The following is an 18,872-nucleotide window of genomic DNA, read 5'->3' on the forward strand; positions in this document are numbered from 1 at the left end:
CCTGAACTTGTGGTAGGTGATGTGTTTGTTCAGGGGTTTTAAATTTATGATGGTCCGAAAATTGCCATTCTATTTCCGGACCAGGAATAAGGGGGAATAGTGACCCTTCCCCAAATCTCTGGCGGGTACCTTTTCTACTGCCCCCAGGCGTAATAAGTTTCTTACGCCCTCGGATAAGGGAGACTCGAGGCCCCTGGTGAGCTTGGTCAGGACGAACCTCTGCGGAGGAAGGGAATCCAGTTCTATAGTGTAGCCATGTTCTACGATGCCTAATATATATGGATCCGTGATGGTTTGCTCCCAAACCCCTAGAAAGGAGCTGAGCCTTCCTCCGACCGGGATGATGTCATTGTTTTGATGAAGAGGGAAAGGGATCTCCCCTGTTGGGATTAAGGAAAAAAACTTTTCCTCTCCCGCCTCTCGTAAATCCGCGACCCTCGCGGCTCCTCCTATTGGCCCTGGGATCCTGCTGGGGCCTCCGAAAAAACTGTCTCCTGGACTTGGATTTGTCCTCTGGAAAGCCCTTCTTACGGTCCGTGGCATTCTCAAGGATTTTGTCCAGGTCGGACCCGAACACGTACTGACCGTGAAAGGGTAGGGATATCAGCCTGTTTTTCGATACGGAGTCGCCCGACCAGGCTTTAAGCCATAGTACCCGTCTGGTGGTATTGGACAGAACCGCCGTGCGGGCAGAAAGCCTAACCGATTCTGCAGCGGCATCGGCAAGGAAGAAAGTAGCCTTCTTCAGAAGAGGAATACTATCCAGAATCTCCTCCCGAGGGGCCTTATTCGCTAAATGGTGCTCTAGTTGTTCAAGCCACACCGCGAGTGTACGAGCCACACATGTCGCTGCTACCCCCGGTTTTAGGAGAGCTGCTGTAGCTTCCCAGGTTCTCTTGAGCAGACTCTCGGCTTTCCTATCTAGGGGGTCCTTGAGCTGCGCTGCGTCCTCAAACGGAAGGACCGTTCGTTTCGCTACCTTAGCGACGGGAGCATCCACCCTGGCAATGGTCTCCCAGTCGGCACAGTCCGCTTCGTCGAAGGGGTATCGCCTTTTGAGGCCCCGTGGGATAAAGGAACCCTTCTCTGGCTTCTCCCATTCTGCCCGTATCATCTTCTGGATATTGTCCGGGACCGGGAACACTGATTTGTGCCTCTCCCCTAAACCCCCGAAAATCTCCTCCTGGACTGACTTGGACCTCTTAGGGACCTCCATCTTAATAGTAGCCCTGATGGTTCGGATCAATTCTTCTATATCCTCTGGGTTAAAGAGGAATCTCCTGTACTCACTACTTTCCTCCAATTCCTGAGATCTAGCCGAAGTCCCCGCATCTGACAAAACAGAGTCGGCCGAGTCCAGATCACTCCCGGAGTAGTCCAGGCCTCTGGAGGAGGGTGGTCTGTGGCCCTGACAGGGCTGGGGTATAGGGGAGGCAGGGGGGTCCCTAGCGGCCAACGCTGATTGGACCTCCGTTCTGACCAGAGTCTTGATCTCCTCCATAAAACTAGAGGACTCTGCCTTCACCACGGTAGAGGTGCAGTCCTTACACAGTAACTTGGACCCTGAGGAAGGAAGGCGCTTAGAACAGACGCCGCACTTCCTGGGTTTGGATTTAACAGAGGAGGAAGACTCCTTTTCTCCCTGCAACACACAAGGGAGGAAAGGGTCAGCCACTGCAGGGAAAATATGCAATAAGAAAAGGTGCCAGCAGGCTACTCACACCGCCCAGAGTGGTAGGGGGCTCAGGACCCGAGCCAGTGGTGGTAGGGGCGCTCATCCTCTCAGCTCCCGTCCACTTACGATGCTGTCAGCAGGTAGGGTGAATCGTAGAGGCCTCAGAGCGGTCCGAATCGGTGTCCCTTTTTGAATTTGGCGCCGGCCGCGGCCTCCGTGACGTCACGACGCTGGCCACGCCTCCCGGCGTCCGTCATCACCTGGCGACTGGAGGGAAGCGCGTCATAGCGTCGCTCCAGCCGCCCTACCGCACTGCTTCAAGCCCGCCTGGGCCGCCGCAGAGGGAATTTCGCCGGGGTCACCATGAATGAGGGTGACCCGGGCATAGACCGCACCTGGAGGAGGGAAGAGCCGGACCCCGGAACCGACCTCCGGTCTAACGGATGACCCCCTGCCGTAGCAGGGCGAGAAGAAAAAAGGTAAAAACCGAAGAAAAAAAAGGACTAGGGAACCCAGAAGAGCTCCCAGCACCTCTCTGGCATTCCTTCCTTGTCAGGACAGGAAAAAACACTGGCGATGAGGGGTGGGGGTGGGGTTTTAACCTCTCTGTGTGCTTTTTCCTGTCCTATCAGAGGAAGGCAATCTCAGTTTGTGCTGTCATGGAGACGACTGGGGAAATATATTTAACTCTCCTTAATCCACTTGTTCGTGCAGCCGGCATCTCTTCTGTCTAACTGAGCAATAGGACCTTTGACGTCACTGCGTTCATCACATGATCCATCACCATGGTGATGGATCATGTGATGAGCGTAGTGACAAAGGTCCTATTGCTCACAGTTAGACAGAAGAGATGCCGGCTGCACGAACAAGTGGATTAAGGAGAGTTAAATATATTTTTTTAACCCCTCCAGCGCTATTTTACTATGCATTCTGTATTCAGAATGCTAGTATTTTCCCTTATAACCATGTTATAAGGGAAAATAATAATGATCGGGTCCCCATCCCGATTGTCTCCTAGCAACCGTGCGTGAAAATCACACTGCATCCGCACTTGCTTGCGATTTTCACGCAACCCCATTCATTTCTATGGGGCCTGCGTTATGTGAAAAACGCACAAAGAGGAGCATGCTGCGATTTTCACGCAACGCACAAGTGATGCGTGAAAATCACCGCTCGTGTGCACAGCCCCATAGAAATGAATGGGTCAGGACTCAGTGCGGGTACAGTGCGTTCAACTCACGCATCGCATCTGCGCAGAATACTCGCCCGTGTGAAAGGGGCCTAAGGGAGTCTCAGCAATATAGTCAGAGAAGCGTGATATTACTTCAGCATGAGACCACACATGCTTAGCCAACCTATGAATCAGGAGGAGATTGTGGAACCTATAATCTCCAGGTTCCAAATCATGGGTGCCCAACCTGCAGCCCTCCAGCTGTTTCAAAACTACAACTCCCAGCATGCCTGGACAGCCTACAGCAGGGCATTGTGGGAGTTGTAGCTGCAGGTTGGGCATCCCTGGGCTAAATTATACTTAGGGCCCTTGCACACAACTATGCCCTGAGAGCGGGCCATATGTCCCGGAGCAGCATTGATCGTGCACACAGGATCATAGGTTCCAATGATACTGCACACATCAGGCTGCCCGCAGTACTATTGTCCCCGCACTCATATGATTTTATAAATGCGGATAGCCCAACGTGCACAGCATCATTGTAACCTAGGATGCGGTGTTCTCCTGTTTGCACAATTATTGCCGCTCCAGGACATGAGGCCTTAGGTGGGGGAATCAGAAACCCACTTAGAAATAAAAACTTTAGGTCTCTAATGTGCCAAGTTTTAATTTGGGTAGGCCTGAACCCTCACATCAAAGCCTTAACTAGAGATGAGCGAAGAGACTTTGCATGCTACATCCGAAGCCGCTTTGCTAAAACATTTGTGATAATACTGTGAGATTTGTCTCTGTTCAGGATTAGAATGTATGGGCTCCGATGAGCTGAAGTAAGTTATTCACAAAATCGTGCAAGATTTTGTTGTGACGCTCATGTGACATCTCATCTATTTTTACATATTTTATGAAATATGAATAAAGTCAGGATTATACTGATGTTTGAATCTTTTCGTAGTGTGTATTGATTGTGGGGCCACACGCTTCCATGCATCATTAGCTGACCATATGGATCTATTTGTCAGGTGTGAGTCCACCATAAATTTCTTAAAGGGGTTATCATGGACAATGGGGGCATATCGCTAGGATATGCCCCCATTGTCTTATAGGTGCAGATCCCTGCAAGGTGGTGGCTGGAGGGCTCCGGTCCGGCCACCAAGCCGGGTCCCAATAGAAGTGAATGGCAGCGTACCGCGCATGTGTGGCCCCTGCTCCCATTCATTTCTATGGGGCCGATGGAAATAGCTGAGCCAGCACCCGGCTATTTTCACCGGCCTTACATAAAATTAATGTAGGGTGGCTGCGCATGCGCAGTGCGCCCTCCTTCACTTGTGGGGCTCCATTTCTATAAGACAATCCCTTTAAGTCTTCCAAAATAATACAGATCACTGATGAACAGATCTTGAGACTTCAGCAAAATAAATAAATTGCTTTTTAGACAACACAATAAAGAAATAAAATGTATTTATTAACTTTAAAAGCAAATAAGTTAAAATTAACAAAACGATCAATAAATACAACAAAATAAAATCACATCACATGGATGAGAACTTTACTGTAACTGCTGAGAAACTGGTTATTAACTTTCCCACTAGTGGGCACTGCACAAGAGTCAGTCAATGCTACGTGTTTCGTATTGAATAGAAAGGTGGGAAGGTGACTTTCAGAGTGTCTAGTCCAAACGGCAAAATTTGCCAGCGGAATTCTGGTACGTACACCGGCAGTCACGTGGTTTTTGCCTCTGTTTTCAATGGGAGGCAACACTGTAGTTCACAGGACAGGGATTTGAAGATGCAACCGTGCCAAGAGGGGACATGTCCCTTCTTGGCACAGTGTGCGAGCAGCCAACTTTGGCAGCTGCGACGGATGTCCGCTTGCGATTTAGCTTCATTCAATGAAGCTAGTCTACCAGCAGGGAACCGCAGCAAAAACCATATTGTCAATGTTAAAATCCACCATGTGAACAGGCCTTTAGGCAGTACAATCATGCATGTGTGATGCTGCCAGAACTATTGGGCTCTCTACCATGCTTGGTGCCAGGTTATCATTTCATGGGCCTAATGACCTGACAAGATGCCCAAATTACACTCCAAGATATACAGTGAAGTCTGCGTTCACACGTTACAGCCACCATGTGGTCTACACATGAACAGTGTCGGTAAACCAAGATACAGAGGTGTTATTTGCCGCAGTTTTCAGGACTTTGAGCACAGCTTAAAAAGCTACATCCAATGCAGCGTGTTGCAGCATTAGGGTAGCCTACACCCAATGTTTCACTTTGCAAGTATACTCTGATCAGTCATGGTTTGGAAAATCTGACCAAAGTCCCAAGCAGCAGGCTCCATTTGAGAAGGCAATATTAGTGTACTCCCAGTAACTCATAACCGGGTGAGGTAGGGTCGTTGCTCATGGAGAGGCCACTGCTACAGCTATTACTAGCCCTACGTTCCTTGCATAGTCTTTTGCTCAGTAACTTTGGCAGGAAAGCATCAACTAAACAAGAACACCATGAAGTGTCCTTGAAGACAACAGTGATGCACTTTATGGCTCAAGAATATGGAGTGTTAGGGTACATGCACACGTTCAGGATTCATGTGCGGAGAATCCGCACTGAAATCCGCAGGTGTTCGCAGGCAAATCTGTGCGGTCAATCCGCATTAATTGGTGCGGATTTGCATACGGATTTGCGTGCGGATTCGGTGCGGATTTTGCGCATGCGGATTTCACTAAGTGAATGAAGAAAATCCGGTCAGGAAAAAAAAAATTAATTGACATGTCGCGGATTTTAAAATCCGCACCGCAGGTCAAAATCCGCGCGGAAAAAATCCGCATCGTGTGCATTGAGAATTTCAAATTCTCATAGAATACAATGGACATGACCTACGGTGCGGATTTTTCGCACGCAAATCCGCACGGAAAATCCGCGTGCAATCCTGATCGTGTGCAGGGGGCCTTAAAGTAACAAAATCCTTCAAATAGTCAGTGAAATAAATATCTAATGGAATAACACTGCCGAGTAAACTGAAATGAAGTTCCCAACTGTACCCAGTGCAAATTAAGGGCAGATGCCCCCAGTGGTGGGAGGAGTGCAGAAGAGAGATGGCAGAGAACATGAGATAAGAAGTTCAGTTCTGTTTGCTTTGTAATCTGCTCCAGATCTTCTCTCTGTGACGAGGCTCCAGACACAAGCTAATGGCGGCCTCTGTCTCAGCAATCCGTCTCTGGAAGCGGCTGCGATCCCGGGCATATTCTTCCCATGGGCCTTTCCGGGCCATTCTGTGAGCAAAGCTCCAAGTGATGATAGGGTGGACTGTGATTTTGGGTGAGAAGCGCACCTGGAATAAAAGAGGTTAAAGATAAGACCAATTTATACCACAGCTAATAAAACAGACAAACCCTACAGTGTACACCCCTATAAATAGCTCCATCACAAGTGATCATTACTGCAATTAAATTGTTACTAATGAGCGGTGTACAATGACGCGGCACTCATGCCGCTCGTTGCCATGACAGTCTAATCCCAGACTTCCTGTGGGCGGTTCTACTCCCACAGATCTGACGGTTTCAGAAGATGGCATCAGACCTCACTAGAGACCTTATGCAATGACATGAAATTCTGGGACCTTCAGGTGCTGACTGAGACAAGTCCCTGGTTAGGCTGCTGCTTTAATTATCTCATGGTGAAACCAGAGAACAGATTATAGACTGGATTTTCAACAACATTTTCAGTTTGCTATTAACGGGGTGAAATCTGCAGCAAAGCTGGGTTTATACCATGTTCCTGTCATTCACTTAGCAGATACCAAAGGAAGGGCATCTGTATTAGGGTACTTTCACACTAGCGTTTTTATTTTCCGGCATAGAGTTCCATCCTAGGGGCTCTATACCGGAAAAGAACTGATCAGTTTTATCCTAATGCATTCTGAATGAAGAGCAATCCGTTCAGGATGTCTTCAGTTTAGTCATTTTGACTGATCAGGCAAAAGAAAACCACAGCATGCTACGGTTTTATCTCCAGCCAAAAAAAACTGAAGACTTGCCTGAATGCCAGATCCGGCATTTTTTCTTATAGGGATGCATTAGTGCCGGATGCGTTTTGCTGGATGACACCGGAAAGACAGATCCGGCATTTCAATGCATTTTTCTGACTGATCAGGCATTTTTAAGACTGGTCAGGATCCTGATCAGTCTTACAAATGCCATCAGTTGGCATACGTTTTGACAGCTTCGGCAGCGTAACGGCTTGCCGGATCACTCTGCCGCAAGTGTGAAAGTAGCCTTAGAGACTTCATAAAAGGTCTATATAATAAAAAAGGTTCGTACAGGTCTTGCGCAATATGAAAATGACGAGGCTGACCACAGGGGTCATGTCCCACAGTAACTAGAGATCTCCTTGCTCTAATATGGCAGGCTGATGGGGATTATGGGAACGTGCCAGGGGTATGACTCAATTAGTCTTACCAAGAAGTGAGGACACGACTCTTATCCCAAGCCAGGTCATTTGCAGATAGCGCACCATACATAAGTTTTATTTTAATCAATTTGATGATTGTCCACTTACTTTCTTAGTGCACTGGTCGCTTTCATCAGGTGACTCCTCCTCTAGCGGTGTGCACTTGTGAGGAGACTTGTATCCAGACAACACAGGCTTCTTACACAGTCTTGTCTTATACTTCTCAGAAACAGTCACACACACTGTTTTGGTCAGGTCCAAATGACCCCGAATCTGGGGTGTTTCCAGACTTTTGATGGGGGTGTCTTTCTTTGGCATCTCAGGACTTCTTGTAGGCACAGCAAAAGAAAGAGGATTGTATGGATCATCACTGTGACAGAAAGATGCCCACAAGTCTTCATCTTCATTGCATGATGGATTACTCTCTTCATCCCAGGAGTCCTCATCAGACCAATCACTTTCTTCATCATCATCTCCAGACTTGGACTTTGGAGTCCAAGACTCTTGCATACCACTGTCCACAGACATCTCTTCTTGGGAACAATCTTCTTCCAGCTCTTCAATACTGTCCACTTCGGACTCCTCAGAGGAGTCCAAGGGCATGCAGATCATGGACAGGATGACTGGATTGGTACAAGATGGCAGAAGAACCTCTGTGGCTTCCATCTTTTCACATTTACAATCCACCTCCATCTTGGCAACTTCTTGAACGGTCCCCATCTTCATACTGCACAACTCTTCAATCATCTTTTTGGCTGGCTCAGTCTGACTTCTCCAGTGACACTTTATAGTGACACTATTCATGGGCTGCTCTGTATCACACATGGCCTTAAACCTTGACCGATCCTTGTAGACATACACAGTAGTCATCAACAATTGTAAGAAAATGTAGACAACACTCCAGCACACCCTCACGACTGCTCGCAAAACCTGTTTCATACAGGCACGAGGATGCATCTTCCAATATAAAGCTAGCTTCTGCAGGACGTTCCTGCCCAGTGAAATAATGGACTGCACCATCCTAGCGGCCATTGTGACTAGGACCATGTCTGTGCCCAGGTCAGTGAAGACAACAGGAGCCTGTGGATGATCTTTCATATCAAACTGGAAGGCAGTGCCTCTATGCCAACTGTTCAGAGGAGACGTCAAATTTCTCCAGTAGGAGTAAAAGTCGACGTAATTTAATCCCATTCTGAGAAGTACTAAAAGAAAAAGAGGCAAGTCAGACACTAATATAGTTGTAGAGCATGTACAGAACATTTCAAAAGATACCATACATAACCAGGTGGAAACTGCTAGATATATTGCTCACTTGGCCATTTTCAAACCTCCCATATAATAGTATAGACTAGAAGCACCTCCTCGACCAATGGACATTTAGTATTCTGGGTCCCCCATTCTAGTGATCTGTGAGGTTCCTAATGTTTGAACACCCATGGATCCATGATGCATCAAACAGGTGCACAGGAGGAATCAGTGTTAGGCCCAACTGTAATTTTGGTCCAAGTCCAATCCGCCTTTTTGGCAGATCACACATGGACCCTGCTGTTCCGTAAATTATAGAACATGTCCTATTATCTATAATGGGGACCAAGGAAAGTGTAGGATGCACACAGCCAGTCATGGTATTTTGGGGACTACAAAATACATCTGGTCATGTGCATGAAGCCTTGTCCACTGGAATACTCCAGGCAGTGTCCTCAAGAATCCAGCAGCTCTCTTTACTGGATTACAGTCCAGTGACCAAGCGGCTTTAGAACATTGCTAAGCTCTTATCTGCCTCTTCTACAATAGATCATTTGGAGGAGGGGGCACTGCATAGCAGTTACCCCACAGTAGTTAGGTTACACAATACATCTATGACTATACCCAAGAAGCATTTGGTATGCAGTCACGCGAGACCTCGTCAGTCCGGCCTCCATCATTCCCAAGGTGAGTAAGCGACTAAGCGTGTATGATCTGGATCTTAGACTGATGTGTTACCTGGGTCACCATCATCTATCCTCAAAAACTAAAGGATCAACCTAACCATTACCAGTTGATCACTACATTGAGCCCCCTCCCATCCACATGACATCAGAACATGATGTACTACATAAGGAAATGCCGGACACAGCCTCACATTACATGGACTGCTATGTCATCACCTCAATGGTCACTAGGACAAAAAAAATCTATATATATATCTCTATCTATCTATATATATCTCTCTCTCTCTATATATATCTCTCTCTATCTCTCTATCTATCTATCTATCTATCTCTATCTATCTATATCTCTCTCTCTCTATATATCTCTATCTCATCTCATCTCTATCTCTCTATCTCTCTATATCTCTCTATATCTCTCTATATCTCTATATATCTCTATCTCTATATCTCTATATCTCTATATCTCTATATCTCTATATCTCTATATCTCTATATCTCTATATCTCTATATCTCTATATCTCTATATCTCTATATATCTCTTTAGGAAGGCAGAAGACCAGTTAAAGGGACACTGCAACTTAGCAACCAAAGTCTATACCTTAATAAGTAACCATAGAAAGATGAAGCCATAAAGCAATCAGCAGACATATGCCACCATGGTACAGTACTAATATATATATTGCACACATGAGGCAATACATCTCTATCAACCAGTACAACAGCGCCATTTCCGGTCAGCCAGCTCCAGACTGGTGAAGTACTACTGGTACCAGCAAGTTCTGGTGACCTGAGGTGACACAAGGACTTGGCATACCTATCAGATGAGGTCAGCCTGTGACCACGGCGCTCCAGCAGAAGTTAGAGGCGGTCTCCTGGGCAGGGGGCTCCTGGATATTCCGGTGAAACCCGAGGAAGCAAACAGCAGGCCGCGCTTCAGCTCTTCTGACTTGTCTCTTGCTCAGCACACAGCACATTGGTGAGACACGGTGACTACTCTCGAGTAAACAGCTATCGGTACAGGCCATTCCTGGTCATCGGGGCGCTCGCTCTCTAATGTCGTTTCTGTTGTGTTATAGGGTGTGAATTGAAATGGCGACGGCCGCTCCAGAGTCTGTTTATATAGGGTACCGGACCCGAGCACGTCAGAGTAGTCACCAATCAGCGCGGAGAAGGCGTGGCCTCCATGCTTCAGGAAAGTACGTGACGTTCTGCTTGTCGTTCAAGGAAAACACGGGTTGCTATAGAGACGGGTAGGGGTGGGGCTACTAATCTTCACACGCTGAATAGAGAAGCAGGGACGTCATGAAAGTCCAACAAGAATTCTCGAGAAATTACTCAATGATGTCTCGTGCTTTCCAAATGATGACAAAGGAGATAATGGGGATTCCAGGCGTAAAGAGGAAGTTTTACTTTACTGCCATATATGGCGGCTGTAATCAGTTATTATCTGTAGTGAAATGTACATCCTAATTAGAGATGAGCTAATCGAATCCCACACTATTTCAGGATAAATTCAATTCGCCTTGATGACGAATTTCCTCGTGTTTCGTGTCAGCGAATCAATTTAACCTGAAATAGTGTAAAAAACACAAAAAAAATCTAACTTACCTCCTCCATTTGCTTGCGATGGGCCACCAGCCTCCATTAACAGTGGCAGATATAATACCTCTATAACAGAAAGCCACAGTACCCCCATAACATCGGCAGGTACAATACCTCCATAACAGAAAGCCACAGTACCCCCATAACAATGGTAGATACACCTCCATAAGAGAAAGACACTGTCCCCCCATAACAATGGTAGATACACCCAGGGCCGCTGATAGAAATCATGGGGCCCCGTACAGCATACATGACGGGGCCCCCTTCAGCTCCACCCCCTGATCCCTCCTTCAGCCACACCCCTGGCCCCGCCCTTGGCCCCTCCCCAGACGCCGCCTTGAAACAACATGCAGATTTGTCTACAAGTGATATTTATTTTTCTCCAGCCAGTTATAAGTTTTATTATCCAAAAAAACATAAGTAATGTGGATGACACTTATGGGGGGATCTGTGGATGACACTTATGGGGGGGGGGGTCTGTGGATGACACTTATGGGGGGGGGGGTCTGTGGATGACACTTATGGGGGGTCGTCTGTGAATGGCGCTGTTATGGAGGGGATCTGTGAATGGCACTGTTATGGAGGGGATCTGTGAATGGCACTTTTATGGAGGGGATCTGTGGATGGCACTGTTATGGAGGGGATCTGTGGATGGCACTGTTATGGAGGGGATCTGTGGATGGCACTGTTATGGAGGGGATCTGTGGATGGCACTGTTATGGAGGGGATCTGTGGATGGCACTGTTATGGAGGGGATCTGTGGATGGCACTGTTATGGAGAGGATCTGTGGATGGCACTGTTATGGGGGGATCTGTGGATGACACATACCGTATATAGCATCTTATGCTATGTGTCATCCACAGATACCCCTCCATAACAGTGCCATTCACAGATACCCTCCATAACAGTGCCATCCACAGATCCCCCCCATAACAGTCATCCACAGATCCCCCCATAACAGTGTCATCCACAGATCCCCCCATAACAGTGTCATCCACAGATCCCCCCCATAACAGTGTCATCCACAGATCCCCCTCCATAATGGTGCCATCCACAGATCCCCCCCATAAGTGTCATCCACAGACCCCCCGGCCCCCCCCATAAGTGTCATCCACATGACAGACCCCCCCCCCCCATAACAGTGCCATCCACGGATCCCCCGCCCTCCCTATAACAGTGCCGTCATGACGTCATCCATATAGATCCCCCCCCGCCACTCACAGTAGTATACATTAATAAATCGGTGCAGCCGTGCAGGCTGCAGACAGTAACTTTAATTTTAGCACAGGCACAGCGCTCATCTCTTTACTAAAATACTACCTTACATTCAGCTCCTGCCTCCTCCCTCCACCCTCCAGCCTCCAGTAACAAGTGCGGGCGGCAGCGCTCACTCACTGACGTCACGCGCCTGCGCCGCCTAGTGGGAGGAGCAGGCGTGTGACGTCAGTGAGTGAGCGCCGCCCCCACACTGCCTGCTGTTACTGGAGCCAGCCCACTGACAGCAAAAAAATTAAAATGGCTCGGGAGTCGGCAGCCCGGGCCCCCCTGCCAGCCGGGCCCGGTACAACTGGGCCAGCTGTACTGGCCTATCAGCGGCCCTGGATACACCTCTATAACAGAAAGCCACAGTCCCCCATAACAGTGGCAGATACAATACCTCTATAACAGAAAGCTACAGTACCTGTCACGGTCCCTCAGGTGACTGATGTCAGGAAATCAAGGAGATTGGCTGAGCGTGGAGGAATCTAACGCCTCCTTGATTTCTCTTGATTCGGTGTTGATAGGGTTAATGACCACTTCCCTTTTCTCAGCTGTTGCTCAGTGGTCATCACTTCTACCCTTTATAGTCTGACCCCAGCCTTCTGACTATGCGGTAGATAGCTTCATTTGGGTTTGGCTGAGCTGGTGTGAGATTCTCTCTGGTGTTCCTGTTCTTCCATCTCTACAGAAGTTAAAGGGGTTCTGCAGTTTGTTTAAACTGATGATCTATCCTCTGGATAGATCATCAGCATCTGATCGGCGGGGGTCCAACCTCCGGGACCCCCGCCGATCAGCTGTTTTAGAAGGCAGCGGTGCTCCACGAGTGCCGCGACCTTCTCACTGTTTACTGCAGGCCCAGTGACGTCACGATTAGTATGAACTGGCTCCATTCAAGTGAACAGAGCTTAGCCGCGCCCAGGCCAGTTGATACTAGTCGTGACATCACTAGGCCTGCAGTAAACAGTGAGAAGGTCGCGGCACTCGTGGAGCGCCGCTGCCTTCTCAAACAGCTGATCTATCCAGAACCCCTTTAAGTGTCACATTTGTTTGTATTTGTTATATTCCCTGTTGTTGTATCTGGGCCTGAGACAGAGACTTCTATTCGTCCATCTGGGGCCTTATAGGGAAATCAGGGCCTAGGTATCCTGCTTATAAATATTCCTACCTTCAAGGTCTATTCATATTGATAGGTAGTCAGGGCCTGGATTAGGGTGGTCTACGAGGTGACCTGTTTCTTCCCTAGTTTCCAGGCCCAGTTACTGTTCCCCTTCCCTCCTGTGTTCAGTGTGGAGTTTCCCCCCCACACTGATTGTAACATTATAAACCGCCATTTTGTTCAGCTCAGTGCCAGTGGCATACCTACCATATAGGCAGACCACGCAGCTGCTATGGGGCCTGCGAGGAAGAGGGGCCCGCTGGGGAGGAGAGGCCCCGTCCCCTAATTGCTCCTGTCTATCTTTCTAAAGCTAAATTACCTTTGATTATGTCATCACAGGTCCTGTAAGGGAACTGCACAGTGTAAAGTGTAGTTCCCAGGTTAGAACAGTGCATCTGCCAGGACCTGTGATGACATCATCTTCAACATCACAGTTCCTGCAGGATCTAGCAAAAGAACTGGACCAAAAATGGTGTAGTTCCTAGTTTTGAAAGGTACATCTGCCAGGACCTGTGATGACATCATCACAGGTCCTTCAACCACTAACAGCAAGTATTAGAAGTTCACAATCAGCTCTGTATTGATCCATACAGACTGGAATGGAGTGGTAATGGTTTTACCTTTTCCCAGGATATGACTTTATATTGTGATGGTAGAGACATAAAAAGTGGATTACCTAGGAATAGTGTATATGATTATATTGAGGACACTTGTAAAAAGAATAGTAAGCTTGCTAGCTCCCTGGATAATTCCATGAGTTGTAATAAGACCATTGTGACTCCCAGTTTTATCTATAATATAATGCTCTCTAAGGGATCTTTTTTGTCTTGTGGTAACAGCACTTACAATTACATTCCTGCTAATGTTATTGGAGGTCCCTGTGCATTATCCAGGCTGCCTTTGACCCTTCCCAGTCAACCCCCTATCAGGAGAGCTTACAGATCGGTTACCAAGACTTTATCAGAAGACTGTGACTCTACTTTACCCCTTTTCAGCCGTACAGAATATACAAGTTTGGGCGCCTCTATATTAGGAGTGCCTGGACTGGCTATAAATAATACTCGTACTATAAATTCTATTGCATGTGACTTAGCTAAATCACTGAATCATACCTCTATCGCCTTATCAGACATGCTTTTAGATATACAAGGCGTAAGAGGAGCAGTGCTAGAAACTAGATTTGCTGTAGATTATCTGTTACTGAAACATAATATAGGATGTCAAGATTTTAAAGGAATGTGTTGCTTTAATTTATCTGATCATTCCAGATCAATCCAGTCCCATATTCAAGCGTTACATGAAATTGCTAATAATATCAGGAAAGATGTTGATTCATCCTCTTGGTGGGAGTGGTTATTGAGCTGGCTGCCGGATTTGAGTTGGTTAAGAACATTATTTATCAGTATTATAATTATAATTGCTTCCCTGATTGTCATATGTTGTTGCATCCAATGTATCTCTTCCCTCATAGAGATGTTTTGTGTAATGTGTCCAAAACCCACAGACCCTGGACAATCATATGCTACTTACCTCTCTATGAGAGAAAGAAGATAAGTCATATTCATGACTTAAGAGGGGATTGAAGGGTTAAATATAATTAGCTGTATGATCTGTATGAAGGACAGGAGGTTGGGTGACATCATATTAAAGGGTAACTATATTTACATTTAACTTCTGTCTGTATAAGGAAATGTTCCTAGTCAGCATTATTATAATGAGAGCTGCAGCTGTTCTTGTATGTATGCATGAATGTATATAAAGCCCTGCATGGCAAGGAATAAATAGAACTGTTTCTGACATCATACTGCATGTGTCATTGAGAAATAAGTTCTCCAGGCGCCTGTCTTCGGGGACAAAGGAAGGAATCAAGGTGCATTGAGAAGTAAACAACACTTTCACGCGTGTCACCCCTATTTCATGGACACTGAAAATTAATTTCCAGAGCATCTCCTACTAATGGTTGTGAAAACCACGAACCAAACACGGATGGCATCTGTGTTGTCTCCATGGTTTTCACGGACAGACTATAATGTGCGTAAGGGATCCATAATCATGAAAAAAAAATAGGGCTTACTTCTATGGTGTCACCAAAAACCCACGGTATGTGGAAAACCACAGATACTAATTATAGTTAATAGGTTACATGTGCCGTGAGCTTACGTGATTCACTGATGTGTGAAAGAGGATTTAGTAGGGGATGTGCAGAATATTGCTGTTTCATCCTTTTCTTAAAGGAATTATCCAGCATTTTAAAAACATGCCGCCTTATTGTAAAATAATCACCACATCTGTCCATGGGTTGTGTCTGCTATTGCAGCCCAGCTCCAAGGAAATGAATGGATCTGAGCTTTAAGATCACTCACAGCTAGGGTTGCCACCTTTCCCAACAAAAAATACCAGCCAACTTAACCACCTCAGCTCCCCTAGCTTAAACACCCTTAATGACCAGACCACTTTTTACAATTCTGCACTACACTACTTTCACGGTTTATTGCTCGGTCATGCAACTTACCACCCAAATGAATTTTACCTTCTTTTCTTCTCACTTATAGAGCTTTCATTTGGTGGTATTTCATTGCTGCTGACATTTTTACTTTTTTTGTTATTAATCGAAATTTACTGTAATGTTTGCAAAAAAATGACATTTTTCAGTTGTAAAATTTTTCAAAAAAAAATACATATCTATATAAATTTTTCTCTAAATTTATTGTTCTACATGTCTTTGATAAAAAAAAAATGTTTGGGTAAAAAAAAATGGTTTGGGTAAAAGTTATAGCGTTTACAAACTATGGTACAAAAATGTGAATTTCCGCTTTTTGAAGTAGCTCTGACTTTCTGAGCACCTGTCATGTTTCCTGAGGTTCTACAATGCCCAGACAGTAGAAAAACCCCACAAATGACCCCATTTCGGAAAGTAGACACCCTAAGGTATTCACTGATGGGCATAGTGAGTTCATAGAACTTTTTATTTTTTGTCACAAGTTAGTGGAAAATTATGATTTTTTTTTTTTTTCCTTTCAAAGTCTCATATTCCACTAACTTGTGACAAAAAATAAAAACTTCCATGAACTCACTATGCCCATCACGAAATACCTTGGGGTGTCTTCTTTCCAAAATGGGGTCACTTGTGGGGTAGTTATACTGCCCTGGCATTTTAGGGGCCCTAATGCGTGAGAAGTAGTTTGAAATCAAAATGTGTAAAAAATGCCCTGTGAAATCCGAAAGGTGCTCTTTGGAATGTGGGCCCCTTTGCCCACCTAGGCTGCAAAAAAGTGTCACACATGTGGTATCGCCGTAATCAGGAGAAGTCGGGCAATGTGTTTTGGGGTGTCTTTTTACACATGCCCATGCTGGGAAAAGTTGTCTTTTAGAGAGATATTTCTCTCACCCAGCATGGGTATATGTAAAAAGACACCCCAAAACACATTGCCCAACTTCTCCTGAGTACGGCGATACCACATGTGTGACACTTTTTTGCAGCCTAGGTGCGCAAAGGGGCCCAAATTCCTTTTAGGAGGGCATTTTTAGACATTTGGATTCCAGACTTCTTCTCACGCTTTAGGGCCCCTAAAATGCCAGGGCAGTATAAATACCCCACATGTGACCCCATTTTGGAAAGAAGACTGTGGCGGAACCCGCCTCGCCACTGGGCATTGGAGAGGCCTGGCTACCCGCCTCCTACCTACTGACTATGGCCCCTGGTGAATTTGTACGTTGAATGCAATTTGGGCATGTGGTATTTTGTGTTGCTGTGTGTTGTGGACTGTATATATCTTACAAATTTTCAAAGACCCTTTAGACCCAGGAAAAAAATATTTATATAATTCAAATAGTCTAGTTGCCTAGACTAATAGACTCCCGTTTCTGGTCAGTATAAAATATAACATTTATTTATTTCATTGTTAAAAATATAACATAAAGCGGGAGAACAAAGGAAAAACTTTAAAATTCTAGGTTTAGCAGGATCACTAAGCAGAGTGAAGGGTTAATTTCACCCATATACTCTGCATGCCCTAACATATATCCATCCACCTTTTTATTCGGCGGTGTATTTTCCCTTTTATGGAGTTTTATGTTTGAGGGTCACCTAGTGGTTATCAGTCATTATTTTCTTGATATATCTCAAGTATGTCCAGTGTGCGGTACTACGAACTGCGCATGCATCCGAACTTTTCATTAAGAATCGGGAGACCGATGCTACTGGGCATGCGCATACACTTAGAAAAATATTTGTGCGGTCACGTCTTATACCGCGCATACGCATGAACTTATAGTTTAGCCGTCAAGAGGTAGCGTATCTCAAGACAGTGATCCAAACTACGCATGCGCCGAAACTTTTCAATCAATAGCTAGAGGAGCGGTATTACTGGGCATGCGCATACACTTTAAAAAATAGCCTGGTTTTCACAGTGTGATCGCTAAATATATCTTATCGCTACGTATTGCGCATGCGCACGAACTTATAGCTCGATAATTTTGGGGCAGATATATAGACGACATTCTCATCCTATGGGATGGGGGTCATTCTCTGTTCCATGAGTTCGCTCAGAAATTAAATGACAACAGCATAGGCATGAAATATACCTATGAGATTCAGGAAAATTAGATTGTATTCCTTGACCTTAAAATAAAGAAGACAGAATGTGGTTACCTGGAAACAGAAGTCTTTAGGAAACCAACATCCACGAACAGCTACCTACACTGGGATAGCTGGCATCCTACCTCCCTAAAGAAAGATATCCCTATTGGCCAGTACTTGAGGGCACTTCGTAACTGCTCCGATGAGGCCTCATTTTCTGAGGAAAGTGGACAACTCCTCCGGAGATTCAGAGATAGAGGATACCCAAAAAAACCTCTAAAAAGTGCATACACCAGAGCTAAAGGAACTAAGAGAGAAGACCTTCTTAAAGAAACTCCCCCTAAAAAAAGTAACATCATTAGATGTATAGGTACCTATGATGGGTACAATAAAGAAATCTATGGAATCCTAAAGAAACACTGGCATATAGTAAAATCAGATAGAGATCTAAATATGGTGCTGACCCCTAATCCAACAATAACATACAGAAGGGGCACCAATCTTAAAGATCAATTGGTGCATAGTCACCTGATGGAAAAAGGCTCCACTCCTGAAGTACATGTTGTAGGATACCGAGGATCGTCACCATGCGGGGAGTGTTCTTTTTGTAGATATGTTCCTCGCATAAAGAAATACATCAATCCTGTGGACAAAAAGGAATACGAAATAAGACAACGTATCACATGTAAAACCCAGGGAGTAGTGTACTTGGCATCATGCCCCTGCCCTAAACTATATGTGGGCAAAACGGTACAGGAGTTGAGAAGCCGCATCTCAGGACATATCAGCACCATTGAAACAGGTAAAGACACATCAATTGCCAGACATAAAAGATATTTTCATAACAATAAGAGCTCCGTTCTTAGATTCTGGGGCATAGAAAAAATATCTTTAGGACCAAGAGGCGGGAATTTAGATAAAAAATTGTTACAGAGCGAGGCACGCTGGATCCATAGATTAAAGACGATGAGTCCACAAGGCCTAAATGAAGGGTTTTCCTTCACAGCCTTCATATAAAATAATAGGAGAGTACCTTAGAAGAAATAAAT

General features: G+C 45.6%; 1 protein-coding gene across 2 annotated transcripts; it reads right to left on the reverse strand.

Annotated features, from left to right (window-relative positions):
* Nucleotides 1–5,797: 5,797 nt before the first annotated feature.
* On the reverse strand, nt 5,798–10,309 carry LOC121001932 (protein phosphatase 1 regulatory subunit 15A-like). 2 transcript variants are annotated; one of them, XM_040433209.1, is made up of 3 exons: nt 10,040–10,309; nt 7,402–8,485; nt 5,798–6,175 (listed from the first exon to the last, which is right to left on the reverse strand). In XM_040433209.1, exons 2-3 carry the CDS (start codon nt 8,482–8,484, stop codon nt 5,966–5,968), a joined length of 1,293 nt encoding a protein of 430 aa, XP_040289143.1. In that variant the 5' UTR covers nt 8,485; nt 10,040–10,309; the 3' UTR covers nt 5,798–5,965. The 2 variants fall into 2 exon arrangements, with proteins under 2 accessions (XP_040289143.1, XP_040289134.1); XM_040433200.1 differs by having other exon boundaries at nt 7,402–8,495.
* Nucleotides 10,310–18,872: the final 8,563 nt, after the last annotated feature.

This window comes from Bufo bufo, chromosome 1, assembly GCF_905171765.1.
Source record: "Bufo bufo chromosome 1, aBufBuf1.1, whole genome shotgun sequence".
NCBI lineage: Eukaryota > Metazoa > Chordata > Amphibia > Anura > Bufonidae > Bufo > Bufo bufo.